At 38.2% G+C, this 22443-nt stretch overlaps 3 protein-coding genes across 3 annotated transcripts in view; 2 read left to right on the forward strand and 1 right to left on the reverse strand.

The window, feature by feature from the left end:
* Nucleotides 1-8: 8 nt before the first annotated feature.
* Nucleotides 9-7435, reverse strand: LOC144638568 (lipoamide acyltransferase component of branched-chain alpha-keto acid dehydrogenase complex, mitochondrial-like). The gene is made up of 13 exons (XM_078497758.1): nucleotides 7346-7435; nucleotides 7203-7274; nucleotides 7048-7096; nucleotides 6556-6631; nucleotides 6083-6146; nucleotides 5846-5969; nucleotides 4787-5019; nucleotides 4109-4208; nucleotides 3806-4004; nucleotides 2623-2773; nucleotides 1834-2025; nucleotides 1366-1437; nucleotides 9-821 (listed from the first exon to the last, which is right to left on the reverse strand). Exons 1-13 carry the CDS (start codon nucleotides 7412-7414, stop codon nucleotides 654-656), a joined length of 1569 nt encoding a protein of 522 aa, XP_078353884.1. The 5' UTR covers nucleotides 7415-7435; the 3' UTR covers nucleotides 9-653.
* LOC144638569 (spliceosome-associated protein CWC27 homolog) overlaps nucleotides 7412-22443 on the forward strand; it is a 36467-nt gene continuing 21435 nt past the window's right edge. The window contains exons 1-9 of the mRNA XM_078497759.1: nucleotides 7412-7592; nucleotides 9207-9342; nucleotides 10369-10410; nucleotides 11014-11045; nucleotides 11767-11910; nucleotides 12430-12528; nucleotides 13554-13654; nucleotides 14021-14090; nucleotides 15641-15730. Of these exons, the coding sequence (XP_078353885.1) occupies nucleotides 7551-7592; nucleotides 9207-9342; nucleotides 10369-10410; nucleotides 11014-11045; nucleotides 11767-11910; nucleotides 12430-12528; nucleotides 13554-13654; nucleotides 14021-14090; nucleotides 15641-15730 (756 nt within the window). The 5' untranslated portion in view covers nucleotides 7412-7550. The remainder of the gene's footprint in view (nucleotides 7593-9206; nucleotides 9343-10368; nucleotides 10411-11013; nucleotides 11046-11766; nucleotides 11911-12429; nucleotides 12529-13553; nucleotides 13655-14020; nucleotides 14091-15640; nucleotides 15731-22443) is intronic.
* On the forward strand, nucleotides 17655-20282 carry LOC144638565 (uncharacterized). Its single transcript, XM_078497757.1, has one exon. The coding sequence runs from the start codon at nucleotides 17712-17714 to the stop codon at nucleotides 19857-19859; it is 2148 nt and encodes a 715-aa protein (XP_078353883.1). The 5' UTR covers nucleotides 17655-17711; the 3' UTR covers nucleotides 19860-20282.

Consider the following 22443-nt stretch of genomic DNA (forward strand, 5'->3'; position numbering starts at 1 on the left):
AATTTTAATGTATGAAAATGTAACCCTTCTTAGTCTATGTTATGTTCTACATTGTAGCTAGTTTTATATTTTCTAACACCTTTAAGAACACAGTCACTGTATTTAAATGAAAATAAAGAAAACATTCTTCTAATACTTTGTCTGGTGACTATCATCAGATTGGACAGAATGACTGACAGTTTATTATTCCACAAAGAAATCGCTAAGACATCAAGAATAAAAAAAATTAAATCTGAGTTTTTTGATTTGATTAAAAAGTTTTTAAGTTCAGCTTTCTCCAAAGCTTGGTTTAGCTTTGAGAACAGGGTATTTGTAGATTTGACATTAACCTTAATGTTAGTCACTTCAGGTGACCATGCATTTCTGATAGCTATACATATGTGTACAGGCAAACTGCAATAGTCAACACTGTAGGTACAGTACTTGGTTTTTTACTTCATATTTTTGAAGACCAAGAGTAAAGAAAAACCAATGCAGTCACCTCATTGTATTTTTATCTCAGTTCTTCATCAAATTTTCGGTGCAGTTTCTCGTTTGACTACCAATACAAAGTGTAATTCATTGCATCCAATTGTTGATGTGGTGACATACTGTATGTCTGACACAATTTTGATGTTCCTAAATATTGTAGCTTCAAGTTACAGCATAGAATGCTATCTCAAATCCATTAGCATTGACGCAGGGTTCTCCAGGTATGATTTCCACAGATTAGAGAATCTGGCCATTGTAGCTCCTTCTATAACACGATGATCAGCTGACCAGCTCACATTGACTATGTGTGCCTTGTAAACATTGTCATTCTCATCAAACTTGGGGACTTCCTGTCAAAATGCGATAAACAACCATGTAAGCAAAGAAAAACTTGTTCAATGTCATTTCAGCTTGCCTTTATTGTACTAAGTGCTGCTTTTAAAAGCAGCTGTAAAAGTACTCATAAAGGCTTTTATTATTGAGCCACGGGAGCAAGGGGAGCCCTTTTGGAAAATCTCTGTTGGAACCACATTTTGTATTTATTTTCTCGGCATATGAACATATGTTTGCTAAGGGCCTAGTCAGCCCTCATCAGCTCCAAGGATAAATAAATTTTATTGATTGATTGATTGATAGATATTACCCGGTAATCATCCAATCAATGAATAGTGTAAGCACACAAGAGTACTTGGAAGCTTTTCAAGCTATAGGGTGAGATATTTTTGTTTTTTTTTTTTTTTTTTTTTGGGGGGGGGGGGGGGGGTCCGCATCATGGTGCAATAAGTTTCTGAGCAACTTTGGGATGATATCTCAGATACCAGAATCTGGTTTTGACTGTTACATGTACCAATCGATACTTGTTTCCCTAACTGTATGCAGTAAACATACACAAACCTGTATTCTTCCGATAGCACCAATAGCTACCTCGGGTGGCATGATCACTGGCTTGGCATATGTCCCTCCAATCTGGGAATAAGAATCGGGATATTACAAAATTAATATTCCAGCTTACGTATAAGCAACATCTTGCTGCACTCTGGTAAAAATGAACTCTACAACAGAACTGAGAATAATACAGCTGAAAACGAGAGAATTAACTCTAAAATATGTTTTAAAGTGGTGTAAAGTAACCTAGGAATTTCCTTCAAGTGTTAGCCTGGCCTAGAAAGAAAGTCCGGTAACAAACAAGGCAAAGAAAAAAATTCTCTGTCCTCACTGCAATTCAAACCCACGACCTCCAGATTAGATCACTGTTCCTCCACCTACTCCTGTCTAGCGTCACAGCTCCCTCAGTAGAGTTAACAGTTATCTAATCCCTGTGTGCCTTTGCATTACAGTATGAAAGACACCTGGTTCACTTACCGATCCAATGTTTGATAAGGTAAATGTGCCTCCTGTAAGATCATCAGGTGATAATTTGCCAGTGAGTCCAAGCTGGTGGAGTCTGTTAAGATCCACGGCAATATCAAATACTGACTTGTTCTGAACATTTTTAACATTTGGTACTAATAAGCCTTGTTGTGTATCCATGGCAACACCAATGTTGTGAGAACCCTGCAAAAAAAGCACAAAAGTGATTGTACAGTGTTTCTAAACTTGGCTTGACTTGCTGATATAACGTACTGCAAGAATAACAAATATATTCTGGTTGGCTGTTTGTTATGGTATTGGAGATACTGGTGCAAGGATGTAACAATATCCCTGTCTGATGGTTTGAGGTATAAGTCCACCAGGAATGCAACATCTAAGGACTTTATAAGAAATGATTTTAAGGTGCATTTGCTTTTGATTTGAGAATGCCCATCTTTGTACTCCTGTAAAACAGGAGGAGGTGTTCATCTATTGGCCTTATTTCTTGAAACCAAAAAGCGCTTGGAATTTATCATACTGGAGTATAATCATAGACTGGCTAAAACATAGTCTGATTGAAGCATCCATTTGCTGATCAAGACTCTGGTTTAATGCGTAGTTCCAAAGAGTTTAATTTGTCATTTTATGCTACCCTTAGCTCAACTCAGACTTTCCCACCTGTTTATAATAAAAAAAAAACAACAGAACTGAAAACACTGTAACCATAAAAGATGACGTGTTTGGGCTGGGGTGGGGCGGGGGGGGGGGGAAATACCTACATTTTTCCCTCCTTCAACATACCTTAAAAGTGATGTTCTCGCACTCTGGGTCCACTGAACTGTTCAATATTGGAAAGTGTAACAGAGCCATGGATGCTGCTTTTATGAACATTGGCATAAAAGATAGCTTCACTCCTCTGGACAGAAATGATTCCTTGCTGTGATTTCTCAGCCTACACAAACACACACACACACACACACACACACACACACCAAAAAAAAAAAACAGTTTGAAACTATATTCCACTGTAAGCATAATGGTCTGTGTACAACTCCCTTGAGGTCTTTACTATTAACACAGACCAGTGTTATTGGCATCAAGAATAAGACAAGAATCTAGGAGGGTCCTTAAAGGGGGGGGGGGGTTAACCTGAAATCATACCCTCCCTCCCTACTACTGCTGCGGGGGAAGGAGGGCTACAGTCGAAAAAAAAACCAGATTTTTTTAGTCAAAAACTAATGGAGTAACAAGACTCCGGAAGTAGCAAGACGAGTCACGTACTGCGAGGAACACGAAGAAAGAACCAAGAGAAAAAGGGAGCCAAAAGATTTTTACAACAGAAGCCCACTCCGCGCTACGGAAAAGGGACGGCACACTGAATTGTTCGCAGCGCCCCCCCACTAAAAGCTTTCCAAGGCGAAGAAATACAGGCTGTACATAGTACATCCGACGCCGCTGAAACCACAGCGCCCACGAGTGTTTGACAGTTCCACACATAGTTTTTTTTGGGGGCGGCTGGCGGCGGAAATATGTATCAGGCGCTTTTCCCTCTCGCTTTCGTAAAAAGAAAAAAGAATGCCTGATCGCAGGTTAGGGGGGGTATGAAATCCCATTTCCCAGCCTATTGCTTTCCCAATTTTTCAAATCCAAGTCCCTGCAGGTCTATTGTTTATTTGTTTGTGATTTTCAGTCTCAGTGACCCAAATCCCATTTTCCAGTGAAAATTTGCCCAAACCCCAGTTCCCATTTAATACCCATCAAAGCTGTGCTTTTAGAATAATTGCAGGGTGCCCGAAGGTTCTTCTGTAAGAAATCTTGGGTGCCCAGCTCTTAAAAGCTTTCATGATAGAAAAGTTTTACAGGTCGCCCAAAGACAAAAGTAAGTTGCCTGAGGCACCCGGGCTGATTTGTTCCAATATTCTACACCTGAGATGTCTGGGCATGGCACACGAGAAAAAATCTTTAAGCACTGAATATTCCATACCTTACAAGCTCATTTAGAATTATTTCATCCTTGTACCCAAAATGAGGGATTGCAAGTGATGCAGTCATCGCTTTAGCCATAGCTCTCCTGATTCCTTTGATTGGTTCTGTTCTGTCTTCAAGCATGACTTCAGGTCTTCTGATCGGGGTGGGTGGGACGGTAGGGGCTGCTGCTGGTGCTTCTACTGTGGGGGGAGGGGCTGTGAAGACATAGGAAAAGGAATTCAAAAACAATTTTAAAAAGAAAACAATTTTAAGTAGCAAATAGCATTTACTTGATTTGGTAAACAAAGTTAGTAATAACCTGGAGTGGTTTTGGTTTTCATTCCTTCAATATATTGCATGATATCTTCTTTTAGAATTCTTCCTTCTTTACCAGTTCCAGGAACATCAGACAGTGTAATCTGCAGAAAGAAGAACGCAATGAAAACGTTTTTAATTAATAATTATGATGTCCATTCTGATTGGTTATATAGTCATTTACAAAAGGCTTTGAAAATGTGTGATGATACTGTGGTGTAACAGCTCTAACGGTCCTCTTGTGCAGCAGTTGCTACTATTATATAAAAAAAAAAATTTTGGGGGGTGGGGGATGGGTATTATTTCTGTTGTTTGTTTCATTATTCTCTTGGAGGGTTGCACACCATTCACGTGTGCCCTTAGAATAGCTGTTACCCAACCTTACACAAACAGTATCATTTAATTTGCCTTAATTTTTTCCCTTCAGCTTCATGGCCAGATACAATCACCAGAGAAAGTTGTACAGAAATTCAAGAGTACTAATTACAAGCATGTACATCTTCACCTGCAGTTCAAATCCTCTAAAACAGTCTTTTCCCTTGACATTTGGCTATGTAAAAATGCATGTAGTTTTTATTTCTTTAGTGGAAACAGTAGGGCTCACTATCGGTAGTTACTGATTAAACTAGTTACTGATTAAAACAACATTTTGTTTACAACATTTGCAATTTATTCTCCTTACATTATGTTCCATTGCAATCTTGCGCACTGCAGGTGTTGCTAGAACTTTGCCATCGCTGCTAGGATCTTTTTCAGTGGTCTGAGGGGGAGAGGATGGTGAAGCTGTTGATTGAGCTGCTGATGAGTGAGGGGAGGGGGGTGGGGGTGGAAGTGGTTCGTCTATAGCATGTGTTGGTTTGGGTTTTTGTTGTGCAGCCATGACGTCTTCAGCAGGACTTGGTCCTGTATCAACATCTGACAAATACAAAATCAAAGTCTTGTGTCAGTTAACCCTGAAATCAACTTTGTACTAAGCTAGAAATTATTCAGAAATGTTGGCTTTTATAGAGCAAGTAAAACTAGAGAGCACTTGAAGCAAGGAGGACAGCCAGGAACAAACTCAACACAAATGAGGCCAGGTCATGGATTTAAACCTGAAGCAAATCTGTCGGCATTAAGAATGAGTCAGTACAATCCCTACTGCTTTATAGGAGGGTAGCAAAGGGGGGTTCATGATACCGTTTCACGTACAAATTTTAACCAAATTCACGCGTCACATATACTTGAAACAGCAGAATTCATGAATCATATGTCTTTTCTAGCTATTTTCATGCATCATGGTCTACTTTTTGCCCTATTTTTGCGTGTCACGGTCTAATTTTTGCCCTTTTCATGTGTCACTTATAAAGCCTTTGCTACCCTCTTATAGGGGCCGTTTGTTAGTGTCTGATTTGGATTTAAAGTACCTTATTATAGCAAATTTTAACACAAATTTTTGAAATTCGCGTTCATGTTATTGATGTTAACTTTTTTACTATAAGGATTTAACCAGAACATTTCTTAAATTCGCGTTAATTTTATTACGTGTAATTTCACAAACTAGGTAAATTTTGTTCGCGTTGTAAAAATGCTTCCTTATATTCCTATAAGGTATTTCATTTAAAGTTGTTAACGTCGGGAGTGGTTACCCAGCCTCCCGAGCCAGGGGCTCATGTTAAAAACGCACAACTATTTACAATAAAATAAGGTAGAAGAATCAAAATTCTGTTAAAAGTACATGGGATGTAAAATATGAACTTACTGGCATCAGCATGTGTATCTACTTCTATGTCCACAAGAGCTTGTCCAACTTTGGCAGTGTCGTCCACTTCATAATAGAGTTTTCTAATGGTACCATCAAACCGGCTTGTTATTGTTACTGATGCCTGAAATATTTACAAACACATGAGTTAATAATTCAGCAAATGAACTCGAAGCTAACAGGATTCTGATGCATGTAGTCATGGCAACAATCCCTGGACTGTTATGTTACACTGACCTTGTCACTCTGTACTTCACAAATGCTGTCAAACTGACTCACATGGTCACCTGGCTTCACAAACCTGACAAGAAAATGCCAATTATTACATCTCTTTTTAGCTGAACCTTACAGTACAATCCTAATTTTCATTGTTTGTTCCAGAAAATATCCACTGGATACCCCTCACAGGGAAATGTTTTTGGCTTGGATCCCCAACCCCTCTGGAAATTTCAGTTAGCCCCATACTTTCCTTTATAGGTTTTGGCTTTTGAGGTCTCCCACCCCCTTGGAATTTCCAATTACCTTCCACATGTGGGAAATTTATCAATCAGAAAATTTTTTCATTTAAAACACTAGGGTATTTGTTTTCTTGGCACGTTGCCTTGGTGATCATAGTTAGACACAATGTCATAAGTTATTAGCAATGAGAGTGCTTCCAGCCACATATCAAACATTGACATATCTGTGAGTAAATTATAGTGTTTTCCTACCATTCTTTAATTTGAACTTCTGCAATTCCTTCTCCAATGTCAGACAGTTTGAAAGGAAGAATTTCTCCATTCAGACCTTGATAAAACAAAAAGTAAATAACTTAGTTATAAAAAATAAAGGAAAATCATACTTTACAGAAGCAAGACTACTAAAAATTGATGTTAAGCCTTGTTTATTCTTCAAACATATTCCAATTACATGTAGCACATTTAGGAATGCTCAATTCTGGATGTTTTTAAAAATCTGCGAAATGTTTTCCTTCATTAATGCTTGTCCTCTACACACCCCTGACACACCCCCAGAATACCTTATAATTAGACCGGAAGTTCGCCAAAATCATTTGATGTTAGCATGTTTTTTTATAGCAACTATGAAAGATAATACAGGTACATAAATTAAAAGCAAATAATTCACTAACACGAGCTGTTTTTTTTATGCGATCGGCCGGGTGAACACTAAGGTACAGAGCGCTCGCGCCGGCGATTTTTTACCTGGTGTTGTTTGCAGAAATCGCAAACTCCCTTTTTGTTTTACGAACTCCTGTAAATTAAGAAAAGAAGAGGAAGAGTTAAGGTACTGAGAAAATAACAAGGAAAGCAAAGGATCGATCCGAAAAAGGTAATACCTACAAGGTTACTCAACCAACCTTGTTAAAATTTCCATTTTTGATGGACAAACACGAACAAATTGGACGATTTCTCGTGACGATCTGTCGGTTCTGAAAACAAAAACATTTATTACACGAAGAAAAATTATAGACACATACTCTCTTGCAAGAGATGTCCTCACCTGTTGGCAAAGAAGGCGCAGATTTCTCCTAAAAGCCAAATTTCGTAACATGGAGAACCGGGACGCCATCTTGAAATCTATCCACGTGTAAGCACTTGTGCGCCTGCGTAATAAAGGAAAACCGCTGTCTTGTTTGTTGGTTCTTCGATTTCTGCAGGATTTTCTGCAGGATTGTCTCGACAAATAAATAAAACATTTTACAAACATGAGCAATATATACATCCAGGAGCCTCCGACAAATGGAAAGGTAGGATATTATTACACTTTGACAAAAGAGAAACCAAGGAAGACTGCCTCTGTTAGCAGCTATAAGCCTCACTGTTTATGCATGTTGTATTTTATGGCTTACAAAAGCGTGGCGTGAGATTAAAAAGAGACCTAGAAAAACTAAATATTCAGCTTTTTTTTTTACTATAACAACACCCTATGATTTATTGAAGTGATAATTTCTTTGAATGCATCTTTAATAACACTGGTCTGCTAAAGTGTTTATCTTAAAATCAGCTGACGCTGTTGAAACTGTTAATTCTCCTTACTCATTGTCATACATTTCTTATGTTGTTAGTTCTGGGAATTTGAAGGTACATCAAGACAGTATTTCCTGGGTGATGAACACTTGAATGAGTTATCTGAGAGCATGCATGAAAAACTGCGATATATCTAATGCATTTTAGCATAAACCAGCTGCCATCTATTGGCATTTAGCATAACCACACTGACCTACTATTGGTAATCGCGCAATCTGATTGGCTACACAGGTGCCTACTATTGATCCGTAGAAGGCTCCGGAGCGCGCGCTTATTTTCGCTGAATTTTATCAATCAAAACATTCAATAAATCAACTCTAGCTATATTTTGTGTTTAATAGATCGGTCAGTGGGTTATGCTAACACTAGACGGCAGCCGAGGTTCTACCGGCTGATAGTTGGCGAGGGGCGAAGCCCCGAGCAATATCAAAAGCCGGTAGAAACCGAGAGCGAGTACAATCTGATTGGCTACACAGGTACCGTCTATTCGATAGATGGCACCTGTGTAGCCAATCAGTTTGTATGGAGCATGTGCTCAGTTTTTTGCTGAATTTTTAGATCAAAACTTCAATAAATCATTTCTAGCGATATTCTGTGTTTAACAGATCAGCCACTAGGTTATGCAAAAACAATTAGACGGCTCGTGCTCAGTTTTCTATTGGGGTTTCACCCTTCCCCAACTATCAGCCAATAGAAACCTAGAGCTTGCCGTCTAATGAAATGTTCAAAGAATTGCATATGCTATTATTGGTCAGTTCAAGTTTATTTTTTATCATATCGTTCCATAAAGTATGCAGCTTACATAACGTACATGCTTTATTGAGTTATAATGCTTGTGGCTTATATCATGAACTTGAGCATGTGTTATTTCTTTAAAATTTTATAAAATAAATAAAAAAACTTGCTCTTCAGGCATTGTTAAGTTATACATTAAACACTTGGCAATTTTTAAGAACACTCAAGAAGTGTGTGAAGCACTTGGATGTACAGTTGAATCCTGATAACTCGAACCTTCAAGGGAAATCCAAAAAGGTTCGAGATCTTGGGAGTTGAAGTTATCGAGGGTAAATTAGTAAGAAAATGACCTGAAGGGGAATCGAAAAAGGTTCAAGTTAGCGGGAGTTCGAGTTACTGAGGGTTCGAGTTAACGGGATTCAACTGTACCTTGTGCTTCTCGATCGATACACTTTTCTTGTGTTTTTAAAAATTCCCTCGTGCCTAATATAGAACTCAACAATCGCACACTTAGACATGTTTTTTGTTTCTTTAACATATGATGTTTAGTGGGTAAATAAATGGCTTGTTTGATGTGATTTTATTGGTATTTACCACAGGTTCTTCTTATCACAACATGTGGCGAAATTGATATTGAGTTGTGGTCAAAAGAAGCTCCTAAAGCCTGCAGAAATTTTGTTCAGCTTTGTTTAGAGGGATACTATAATGACACTATTTTCCACAGAATTGTCAAAGGTAGGCAGTTACAATTTACTGCAATTTGTATTTGAAAAACTGTTTTCTTTAATTGGTCTTTGCATTTTTAGCAGCCCTTGCCACCTGATATGTGTATTAGACATACTGCAAAGCTAACATTATCAGTACTTTTGGGTATGAATACCTAAAGGATGATCACTAAAGATCCTTGTCTAGTAGTAAGCTTGGCCATCTTGGCCTTCTGCAAGCTACTAAGCTCTTAAAACAATCTTGTATCAATAAAGTTACTGCTTTCCGATGCCCAAATAGGACCCACTGTCACTGAAAAAAAAAGATACAAACTAAAGAAAAGAGTGATATTAGTATTAGTACCATGCTGCCCCTGACCAGTGGTAGATCCAAACTTTCCGTTAAGTGGGGGGCCCGATCATCCAGACTCTGAAATAAGAGGGAGGGGGAGGGAGGCTCTCAAAAATAATTTTTGGTCCTACAGGCCACTATTTGGCCTAAAAATAAGGTGGGGGCTCTGCCTCCCCCCCCCCCATCCCCCTCCCTTAGATCTGCCTCTGCAGACCAGCTCCTTGGTACATACATTGAGTCAAACATGAGCCACAAAAACTGCAACAGTCTTGGCGTTCTTAAATGGCTGCAAATGTATGACTGCCCTGTGGTTTAACTTGGGAATCATTTTCATCATTTCTATTGGCTTGCTCTGTGGGATGAGGCGCGGTGGCTGAATGGTAACTGTGCTGGACTCTGGATTGAGCAGTCCGGGTTTGAACCCTGGCCGGGGTCATTGTGTTGTGTTCTTGGGCAAGCAACTTTACTCTCATAGTGCCTCTCTCCAACCAGGTGTATAAATGGGTACCGGCAAACTCATGCTGGTGGACAAACTTACCCTGCCATGGACTATCATCCCATCCAGGGGGGAATAGAAATACTCCTAGTCCCTTTATGCTACATAAATGGGGATAAGCTCTGGCCTGTATTGGCCACTAGGCTAGACACACACTTTTTTATTGGCTTGCCTCGAACTTGACATTTTTTTTGTTGATTTGTTATCAGGTTTTTGTGTTCAAGGAGGTGACCCAACAGGGACAGGCGTGGGTAAGTTTTTCTGGTCAGTTTTTAATTGCAAATACAGGACTGGTCTGGTCTGAAATGTCAGCCATCCTCTCTGGTCTTTAGCGCCATGGGCAATTAGCACATTTCACACTATAGAAATACTTAATTACAGCCTAGCTCACCAGACATCTGCCGGAATCCCTGTAGAGTTTCTTTCATAGTATCAAATTGTGGTATCAATTTCTTGACAAATTTCATCAATTTATTGTAAGAAGAGTTGTCAAAAAATTCTCACAGGCAACAAAATAATTTTAATGTACCTTTTCAGTGGGTACCGGTACTCATTATTTTTTTTTGGTATTTTTTTTTTTTTTTAGAAATTACAATGACAATAATACAAACAAGAACCTAATTACAATACTACAGACACAAGCGAATTACAATATTAAACAAGCCTTGCACAACGTGACTACTAGTTACTCATTAGTAAGATTTCATTGTCATAAGTAACCAGCTCCAGTTATAACCACTTTTTAAATCCCCAAGTTAGTTGTTTATGTTGTAGCATACACATCTGTATGAGCATACAGATGGGAGGATTTGTCTAGATAAATTAGTAAAATAATTTATTCCCTCTTAATTCAGGTGGAGAATCCATTTATGGGCAGCCTTTCAAGGTGATGTCATAAAATAATGTCAGTGACATTATTCATGCAACATGCTGTTTTTCTTTTGTGAACAGTGTCAGTAAAAATTTAATACAAAATGCTTACTAGTATATCTGGGAAAAAATGCCAGCAAAAATTAAAAAACCTACATTGTGTTAATATTACGTTGAGAATTTATACATAACTTAGTCACAGTGCCTCTTTTCACCCAGGAGCTTAATATTAAAATGAATATTTTGATGAGTGGTCAATCATTATGGCAACTTGCATAAGTGAAAATAAATGAAGAAGTGTTATGGAGTCAAATATCCAGAAAAAAAAAGATTTTCTGAGCTCCCCCAACAAGAGTCCAACTTACGACCTTCCTGATATTGGTAACACATAAGAACATAGTTAATGATCTTGCTCACCATGAGTCTTCCAAATCTCAGTGGTTATAGCATTAAACTGGTTCGGAAGGTCATGGGTTTGACTCCCATTGGGGGGCTTAGAAAATCCTTTTTTTGGGGTATCCAACTTAAGAATGCTTCTTCATTTGTAAATGGCTATTGTGAATGTCAGTAGCAAATTGCATGTTTTACCTAACAAAATGCTAGGTTAACCTTGGATTAATATTTCATTCAGGGGTAGCAGTACTCCCAATCCCTTCATTTAGCTGCCAAGGTAGCTACTACAGTACTAGTATTTGTCAGATTGCAGCCAGTCTTTACTTTTTATTGTTTTTTTACAGGATGAATTTCACCAGAGGCTCCGTTTTGTGCGCAGAGGACTGGTTGCCATGGCTAATGCTGGTCCTAATGATAATCAGAGTCAGTTCTTTTTTACTCTTGGAGCGACACCTGAGCTGAACGGGAAGCACACCATTTTTGGCAAGGTATAATGTAACCATGCCGTCCAATTGTAGTCCCTTGACAGTAAGGTCACATGTTGGCCAACAGGTGGAGGTGACTGTCCACTAATGTGTTGGCTGATGCATTGCAGGCCAACACACAGGGGTTTCATTAAGTTTTGAAGTAGGAAGGCACCAAAGGGAGAGTAGGCGGGTGGAAAAGAACACAATGAAGCAAACTTTCTTCTAATGAGAACCCTGCAACACATTGATGGGATTGAATTTGTTACTTATTACCCTTGATGAACAGAAACTATTTGTTGATGATTGATAGTTAGGTCATCACAAGGATCATGAAGGCCGTGAGGTTACCTGTCATTTACTGGTCTGCATTCTGTAAGTCATCTGTTGGTAGATTGTTTGCCGACATAATTTTGGCCAAAAATTGAAAGAGGGGAGGTATTCATTTTAACCTGCTGCACAGTGCATATGTACCCACACAGTTGCTCACACGCATGTTTTTACAATTATGCATTAAATATTTGTTTGTTTATTTGTTACTAGATTGCAGGGGACACAATATATAACATGCTTAAAATGGAGGATTGTGAAGTTGATAGAGATGACAGACCTCTCTTTCCACCAAAAATCAAAAGAACAGAGGTGTGATAAATTTTAATTTCATTTTAAACTGTGAGCTTCTTGAATCAATTTCTCAACCTTTTTCTCAATACTATTGATCATCTGTTTTTTGTCTCCTGTAAAGCTGTTGAAACTACATGTACATTGTTGTCTATTTAGTGATACATTTAGAGACAAAAAGCAATAATGATATCGCAATGTTATCTTGACCAGTGAAATACAACGCCACCAAGTTGGTTAAAGTACTTAGAGTTTTACCTAGAAGCCCTCAGCTGTGAGTTGAAAGTAGATGATCTATACTGATTGCAGTACGGATTAACCTCTCTTTACAGACACCTTAACTGGTCCCCCAAAAACCTGGATAAAGGGTGGATAATGCAATCCACTGGATAAATAACTATCGGGTGCATAGCATTATCCACCCTATGAACAACTAGGGCCGGAATTGATATGAATTTCTACTGTTATACAGACACCTCCATAATACAGACACTCAGCTTTACCTCTTAAAGAAGTTAGACTGTACTTAACTTCTATTACCGTATTTACTCGACTTAGCGCTGCCCCCGAATAAGCGCTGCATTTGGGACAAAAAAGTTAATAAGCGTCACCCCCAAATAAGCGCCGCAGTCCCGATGCGGCGCTTATTTTATTTAAGAATTCTATATAATTAAAATAGCACTACAAAGCAACTCTAAAACAGCCTTCAGTTGGAAATTCCTTTTGATCAAAAAGCGATGTTTCGCAGTTCAAAGCTATTATGTTTTATCTCTCGCCCGTTATTTTTTCTATCCAAGATTCTAACAATTATATACAGTTCTGTTAACATTAAACTTCCATAAGAGACGAATACTGACAATCAAAAGACCATTCTTTTAGTCACTGTAGATGTTTTGTCTAGATTACATTGTTTGTAGCCTCCAATTTTAAATAAGCGCCGCCCTTGAATAAGCGCCGCACTTGAGGCGCGAAAAAATTTAATAAGCGCTGCGGCACTTATTCAAGTAAATATGGTATGTGTACATTGTTTATTATTTTTTTGTCAGGTTTTATTTAATCCCTTCGACGACATTGTTCCAAGGCTGAAAAAGGAAGAAATGAAAGCAAAACCTCAAGAAGAAAAAAAGAAAAAAGTCAAGGGAACAAAGTGAGTTGAATTTATTCCTTGGTTGCTGCCTTTACAGAAACATGTGCAAATGGTGAGGTATTCTAGTCTTCTCAGATAAGGACGATAAAGCTTAGGCCCCGTCTCCTGCATCTTCAGTGTTACAGTCAGCAGGGGATGTACAATGTAAAAGAACCCACTCATTTATTGTAAAGAGTAGGGCATGGAGTTCCCGGTGTTGTGATCTGGTGTTTGCCCACTGTGCTGTGTACTGTGAAATCTGAGGGTAAACAAAGTGATGATGATCTGATGATGATGATGATGATGATGATGATGATGTGACCATTTGTGTAAAAGCCCCATAATGAAATTATCAACTTGTTGAACACCTATTTTTTTTGTTAACAGAAACTTCAGCTTGTTGTCTTTTGGTGAGGAGGCAGAAGAAGATGAATCAACGGTGGCTTCAGTTGCAAAGGTTAGATGTTCTTAACTCTCCTTACTATTTTTACACATTTTTAATGGTTAGTTTTGAGATTTTAATTGAAGACCGGCAGGAAAGAACGGCCACTGGACTTTCTGGCTAAATCAAACATTATCAAAACAGCTCCAAATTGCGCATGCAGGTTTGTTTACGTGTGCGTTTGTTTACACTGTCCTTTGTTTCATTTCACTAGTCTTTCGTTCGTTTTCGAAAAATTACACATGCAAAAAAAGGCATTTTGCAAGCTTACATTCTCCCAGTCAGCCAGCAGTCTGAGTTTTTCCAACGCATCGCGTGTACATCTTTCCCTGCAGGGTTTTCTAAGCGTCTACGTCTAGCTCGACTCGCTGCTGTGTTTCTTGTTGATTTGAGTAGAGCATTGGATACTGCATTGTGGATACTGCATTGTGACGTAAGATCACATGTTAGAGGCGGAAGAGTTTGAATTGAGCGAAATGGCGCTTTTGAAAGTAAAAAGAAGAAGTTTATAGTTTTAGCTCAAGTGTGGCTGCCAGGTGGTTGAAGGACATCATTAAGTCTGAATAGCCGTAAGTTAACAGCATCGCTCGAAGAACTGAGTGATGTTTCTGCCTTTGTTTTGTACAACAGCGCTGTTTAGTGCTTCGGAAAAAACGTTGCACAAACCAAGGTAGTTTTGAGCCTGGCCGCGTAGAAAGCCTAAAACAAGAGGTTTCTTGCCGGGAACTCTGTTAACGCGAGTTTTGCAGGGTCCGCTCGGGTGCTGCCACGACAAAGTTGCCGAGAAGTGACCTGGTTTTAGACTTTAAAAAATTATTTATAGGTTTGGCAGGGGACCTTCCCGCGCAAAATTGTTTTCTGTGCCTCATTAAATATTCTTTAATTCACTTTCACCTCAAATTACAGCTAACGGTAACAGATTAGCAGCTAACCGCAAGCAGACTGCAGTGAAAGCTAGCCGCTTAAAATGCTAACGCTAACCCTAACCCTTAACCTTGGGTTTAGCTTTTTTACCCTAAATTGGAAATGAAACCCTAGTGACGTCAGACCCTAACCCTAACCCTTGGGGTTTAGGCGGTTAAACTTTTTTCGCTAGGGTTAAGCTTAGGGGTTAGGGCTAGGCCTGTAATCCCAAAACTTTAGCTGGTTTCATTGTTTTGTGGAACAAAAGGTTTCCTTTGTTTATTGTTTGTAAAAGAAAAGTCAAAAAGACGTCTCGCCAGCAAAAACCTTGTCTTTTTGCATGTGTAATTTTTCAAAAACAAACGAAAGACCAGCCAAATGAAACAAAGGGCAGTGTTAAGCACACGTAAACAAACCTGCATGCGCAATTTGGAGCTGTTTTGATAATGTTTGATTTAGCCAAAAAGTCCAGTGGCCGTTGTTTCCCGCCGGTCTTCAATTGTTCATCAAGACAATATTGTCTCAGCCTAATTGATTATCCTCTTTATTCTCATCACCTATATACTTGATTAACTATTGGTGTTGTAATGAGAAATACATTGCTGATCAGAACTGAGAATCAAAGTAGCTGCTATCATACCTAACAGTTTTCTGATTTTTAGACAATGAAAATGAAAAGCAGTCATGACGTGCTGAAGGATCCAAAACTGAGCTCACAGCCAGTTGTTGAGTCTACAACTGCCACAGTGAAGGTAACATAATTAATATTCTGTCTACTCATAAGGTGAGGTAAGGTAAAGTCTTAATTTCACGAGGGTGAACACTTACTTGAGCACTGAAAGGAGCTAACAAACCTGTGGCCCTCTAAATCACAATAATTATTGACATTAAGAATTCCAGAAGTTGTAATACTGTAAGTACATCTTGAAGAGTGCAAGGAGGGATACCTAATTAAAGCTTGGGGGTGGGGGGAGGGGTCAAGACAAAAGACTGCATGTCATACCTTGTCTGACTGATCCCACATCTCCATATTTAACCCACATTGAGGTCAAAGTCTCTAATGTTGCCATGGTTCCCAAATATTAAGCCCTTAAATATATCAATGGCTAATATTGCTTAAATTGCTCTGAAAAAGGCAAAGTGTTTCTAGGGGACAAATATGTGATGAAACACACCCCTACTAGGTGATGAGTGATCAACCACACTTTTAAGAGATCTGTTACTTGACTTTTTTCTTTAAAATACTCTCTGAAAATACATTCACGATACACACGTTCTTGCTGGACATTATACAAAGTGTCAGTTTGACAAAGCACTTGGAATAAAGTGTTACTGAAGTAATAATGCTGATAGTTGTGAACAATAATCACTGAATGTGGATCATTTTTAGAAGTATCTCTGACCAGTAAATATATCTTGGTGTTGCCTAGTGGTATTGTCTTACCTGGTACTTTGCCCAGAGTCTCAGGACCTGTACATGTACATTGACTTAATTTGCAATAAATGTGTCCACCCTGGAAAGAATATTATTGCTACTGCAAGTATGACTCCACAGTAATACTATCAGTACCCTCTACCAATAGTATTCTTGGAAAAGATTGCAGGAAAGGTGGTTGTGTGATATAAAAGCCCCAAGTTTGTAGCGAACTTCTGGAATTTCAAACGAAATTCGGAAACTGTTTGTCAAAAGTTTTGAGAAATGCACTGTAATAAGTCTACTGTATATAAAAAGCGGTAGACAATGCTATGAGACCACCCACGCAGTTTGAAGAGACAGTCTGAGCATCCCGAATATCCTGGCATTTATTTTAAGTCCATACGATATGATACGAGGGGAAATGCACTAAGTCTGTTTTTTTTTTAAATTAGCCACGAAAGACAAAATCGGTGCAAGCACTCAGTTATCAATATTGTTTTTACCCGTATCAGTTAATGACTACTTTGACTTAGTTCCTAGCTCTCCTCTGGGATAAAAGGGCAATGGTATCACAAAAAAGGGAAGCTTCGATTTTTGAGAAGGAATCAGTGACTCATAAAATCGGATAATAATATTTTGATTCCTAAAATTTTCTGAGGTTTGTTAGTTCAGCTAGCGTATCCGAAAAGATATGCTTTCTTAATGTTTAAAAATAAAGTGCTTTAAATCGCACATAAAAGCACATCTATATCGTAAAAACGGTGTTCCTTCACCTATAGTATAATTGTCTCATTGGGTGCCCCCGCTGACAAACTCATGCACGCTTGCACTTTCCTCTCAGTTTCTTTTGCTTTTCTATCTTTGTGTCTTACTTGTGAAAATGAAATTAGACACTTTTGTCGCCCATCAAGTCCTGTTTTCTACAGTGCGGTTTGCTAACATGCAAAAAAAGTTTGAAAATGATAATACCCGGTACATTTAGAATTCCATATTTTGTTCACTTTTATATCTTGGGTTTCTTCGACAAAAAAAAACGCGCGTACGATAGATTGAGCAACCTTACGAAATACAGACCCAAACTTAGTGGAAAAAGTTGAATAATAAATCCCTTATTCGATGGTATTCCGAAAATTCTGATTATTCGGTTCCGGTTCCGAGTTCCGAATTCCGAGATTCCTACTTTTCCAGCCTGTACTTTAATGTGCGGTTACCAAGCTATTGCACCATGATAAACATTCATAATGCCTGCTTGTACTCTGTTACGAATTTGTTGGAGGAAGGGGCTTATCATTTAGTTGGTTTGTGAGGTTTAAAACATGCACAACGGTGATGTACTTGGCGATGAGGGAAGAAAGGCTTTGAACGCTTGTGTTAAGGTCAAGATTTTTGGGAAACCAGAAACACGCAGATATGACAGGAAAGCAGCGCTAGAGCGATTGGAAGGTTGTTATGCACATTGGTATGGATTATTTGGTACTCATGTATATAGCTGGTACGACAGAAGAAGAGATTTCCATCAGCTCTTGCTTCCCACGACATGTAAAGAAAATGGGAATGCTGTAACGACGAAAACTTACAACATTGTTGATATTCACGATGCACTTGTTAATTTTGATGAAAGGAGACTTGTTGACAAATACTCAAAAGAACGACCGGGGTCTGATGAACTGAGAGACTTGATTGACAAACGAAGGGAAGATGTTGAAAGAGAACTTGAAGAAGCCACTGCTGATCCAGAAGGACGACGCAGATATTCCTGGCTTGTTGCACAGCGAAGAGTGAGGGATTGCTTTGCTGGACTCTTTCCAGAGGATCGGTGGACACTTTCCGATGAAGTTGTGCGTGAAAAGCGACAAGGCTGGGATTACCAATATGAAGAGTGGAATCAGGTTAATGAATCTTACAACATTACTGACATCCATGATGCTGTTCTCCATTGGGATGAAGTACGGGAGAGAGCTGAGACACAAAGATCTGCTTTAGAAAAAGAATGTGCTGAGGCTTCTGCTGCTACTCAGTGTGCTACTGCAGATACACCTCAGAAATATACCCGTCATCAAGCAGAGGAGCGCGTAAAGAATTGTCTTCCAATTGGACCCACAGACCGCATTCCTGTCAAAATGATGGATAAAAATAAGATGTTAGCAATAAACCAGAGTAACAATATTTTTGACATTTGCAAAGCAGTTATTCAATTTGATGTGGAAAAGTACTTAAAAAAATATCCAGACGAAGGGCCTGGATCTGATGAATTGAAAAAGGTGATTGATGAAAACAGGGCAAACTTGAAAGAAGACTATCAGAAAGCCACATGTGATACAGATAGTAAACCAATTCTGCATGAATATTCCTGGAAAGAGGCAGAGCACAGAGTGAGAAACTGCTTTGCAGGTACCTTTCTTGGGGATACAGAAATATTTCCCAACACAAACAAAAATGAACAGTCTTATGACATTTTTGATATAAAACAAGCAGTTAAATATTTTGATACAAAAACATTTTGTGATGCATGCAAGTATAAAAGTGAAGGAACACCACAGTATGGTGAAAGTAAGCAAAAGGTTGATGAACAAAGGGCTAGCATACAACAAGAGTATGAGTTAGCCACCACCAATGTTGAAATTGAGCATGGCTCAGGGTTTATAGTTAATGATCATTTTATAATTACAAATAGGCATGTAATTGAAACCTATTTGAATGAGACTGAGGGTCATGAAATCTACATTTCCAATGAAGCCATTGGTGAACTGGCCTGTAAGGTCATTCGCTATGATGCAGGGAAAGATTTGGCATTACTTTGTTGTCCAGATCTTAATTTAGAGCAAAGTGGAATTTGTCCATTGAAGTTGTCCCACCAGGCATTATTACCAGGCATGTCAATTTTTTCTTTTGGTTATCCCATGAGCCATACAGGAGAAACAGCTCTCTTTGTGAGTGGCAATGTCTCTGGTTCCAAGAAAACCTTAGCAGGTCATTCAATGGCTGTTTTAAATTGTGCTCTCAACTCTGGCAACTCAGGTGGCCCAGTACTGTGTTGGGTCAAGGGTCAATTAAGGGTGGTTGGTGTTGCAACACAGAAGCATTTCAAAGAGATTCTTTCATTTGAGGAGAGGGAAACTATTGAACACATACGGGAAGCATTGCAAACCCATGCCATTCCTGATGTGCCAGAGTATGTTGTAAAATCCCGCTCATTTACAGATCATTACTCATTTTATTTACATCATCAGACTCCAATGTTTCTCCTGACATTAAAACTGTATGATGCATTAGAAACACACTCTCAGTTCAATTTAAGTAATGCCTTGCCAGGGCATTTGGTGGCTGACTTCATCAAAGACTCTGTCAGTAAATATACTGGAGAGTATAAGGAAGAGTTGGCTGCGGTAATTGAATTGTCAAAGGATTGTGTTAACATTTTGCCATCTGGTCATGTCTCTGCTTCTCAGTGTTGTATTCAATAAGCATTTTATACCTGCCGATTAAGCTCTTTTGTTTTATTTGCTCTGAAATACTTGTCGTTTTAAGAGCTAAAAGACACGTTGAAACGGCGTTAATGTTTCTTTTAACTAAGTGTGCCTTGAATTAAGCAGATTAATCCAAGGTACACATAAATCAATAGGTGATTTATATATGTTTTTCCATTTTTAACTGCTATTTAAGAGTATTTTTAGATTAGAAGTCACCATTAATATTTTAATAGTTGATAATATCCGCTTTACAATGATCAGTTTTTCAGCTTGTCATACAATCAGATAACTTTGTTATTTTAAAGGATTAGTTATTCTAAATCTAAAATAAAATTAAGTTTATAAAGTTTGTAACTGTTTCAAAAAAACTGCATCAACCTTGTGTATGTAAAAGTAATTACAGGTATTACAGAAAGCAATAAATAAATTAAAACACAATCAATAGCTGAATTACTCTATCTAGGAAGGCTTATTACCGGTATGCATGTGTCTTGGTGAATATGGGAAATAAGACACTTATTGTAAATTGTCAGATGATGACCATCACTGCAATGTTATGTATCCAAAAGACTTAAACAGATGTATTATTTGTTGGACGCATGCATAATATGTCTGGATAAATGTAGAGTGAATGAGGCTTTATGTTTTCAGTTAACTAACTTTGTTTTGGGGGGGATTTAGTTTTTGTTTTTTTAGATACAGCCTGTTTTAAATTTGACGTAATTTTGACATGTATCCCTAAAACTTTAGAAAGATACTCCATTTAAGATTACAACCCTACTCACTTGAGTTTTTATCTCTGGTTAAAAGTATTTTAAAAACATTGATTTTTACTCATATTGATTATCATATATAATCAGAAACAAAAGGAAATAATCAAACTGATTTGAAAAAATTTAAACCAGTGATAACTAGGCCTTTCTCGATTATGCTAGTAAAACTGGCATTTAATGCTACTAGAAATTCTCGCATAAAGCCAAAAAAATGCTAAAATAATGCCTGATTTCCATAAAAAATGCCACTTGAATTCCAAAAAATGCTTTGTTTTATTTCAAACAAAACGTACAAACTCTCACATTGTATGCTCATATCAACAACAGGTGATACTTAATAATTGTTTGTTTATAAAAAAATAAAAAAATTAAATAAAAATATCTATTTTTAAAAAATAAAAATAAAAAATTAAAAAACACACACAAGTAACACAACACAAGTACACAAGTAACACAGCGCACAAACAGTCGAAACAGACAGAAAACAATCAAATTATGTAATCAAAATTGTGAAACTTTAGGATTATTTATCGTTCTGAGTGCTGAAAATCTGGATCACAGTCATGAAAAGTGACAGAAAATGCTAGCAATCCTTTTTTTGAAGAAAAAACGAAAAAAATGCTCGTTTTCCCAAAAAATGCCGAAAAAAATGCTAGCATAATCGAGAAAGGCCTAGTGATAACTCGAACTGTTAAACCACAACACACTTATTACAGTGCGGCTACTGTAACCGGGGTCACCCAGACAAAGTTAGCTTCAGCCAATGAAATGTCGAGTACAGAACAAAGAAATTTCAACTTCTTCGTTCGCCACGAAAACAGATCGATACAAACTTTGGCCGTATGGCGGCTCTGAATTTTCAATTAATTTCAAATGCATTTGGAAGGTAAATATTAGCGATGTTTATGTAAGAGAAGTTCGAAACTGTGTAAAAACGGGGAAAGAAACGACCGTATCGTCTGTGTCAATGGTGCGTGGCGGAGTTTGCTCGTGACAATTTCAAGTTTTCTCTACGGCATCAACTGGAGTTTTGGTAGCTGTACCATTTGGAAAATAAATACACGTGATGCTAGCGAAGGAAGACATTCTGTGCTGTATAACGTACCAGTGAAAGTGGCGATGCCAACATTTTTTTGTCGTTTGAGTAAATAAAAATAAAATTTCAATTTGTTCACTCGTGAAGCTTATGTTTTTGCGTGTTTATTCAAGCTAGCTGAATTGCCGAAACTTTCGGATGGTGGAACTCAACGATCGGACATCGCAGAAAACTTAATTTATCACCGTCTGGTAATGTGCTTCGTTGTTTGCAAATACGCCACGCACTCTGCCTAACCTATGACCGTCGCTTTGAAATTGTCACGAGCGAACTCCGCCACGCACCATTGACACAGACGATACGGTCTCGAATACGGTCGTTTCTTTCTCCGTTTTTTACATAAACATCGCTAATATTTACCATCCAAATGTTGCTGTCACAACCACTCAAGTTCAAAACGGATGCAATTGAAATTAATTGAAAATTCAGAGCCGCCATACGGCCAAAGTTTGTATCGATCTGTTTTCGTGGCGAACGAAGAAGTTGAAATTTCTTTGTTCAGTACTCGACATTTCATTTGCTGAAGCTAAAAATGTAAAAATCTTTTGTTTCAGTTCTGCTTTGTGATTGGTTAACTTTGTCTGGGTGACCCCGGTTACAGTAGCCGCACTGTAGATGTCTCTGCTTAGTCTTATTTTTAAAAAAATGTGCACATAAAGGGAGGCTTGAAGCATATTTCTTTTCCCAATGGCCCTTCAAGCATTGTGTT

The sequence above is a fragment of the Oculina patagonica genome, chromosome 14 (assembly GCF_052425735.1).
Source record: "Oculina patagonica isolate OP01 chromosome 14, crgOcupat, whole genome shotgun sequence".
NCBI classification, from domain to species: Eukaryota; Metazoa; Cnidaria; class Anthozoa; order Scleractinia; family Oculinidae; genus Oculina; species Oculina patagonica.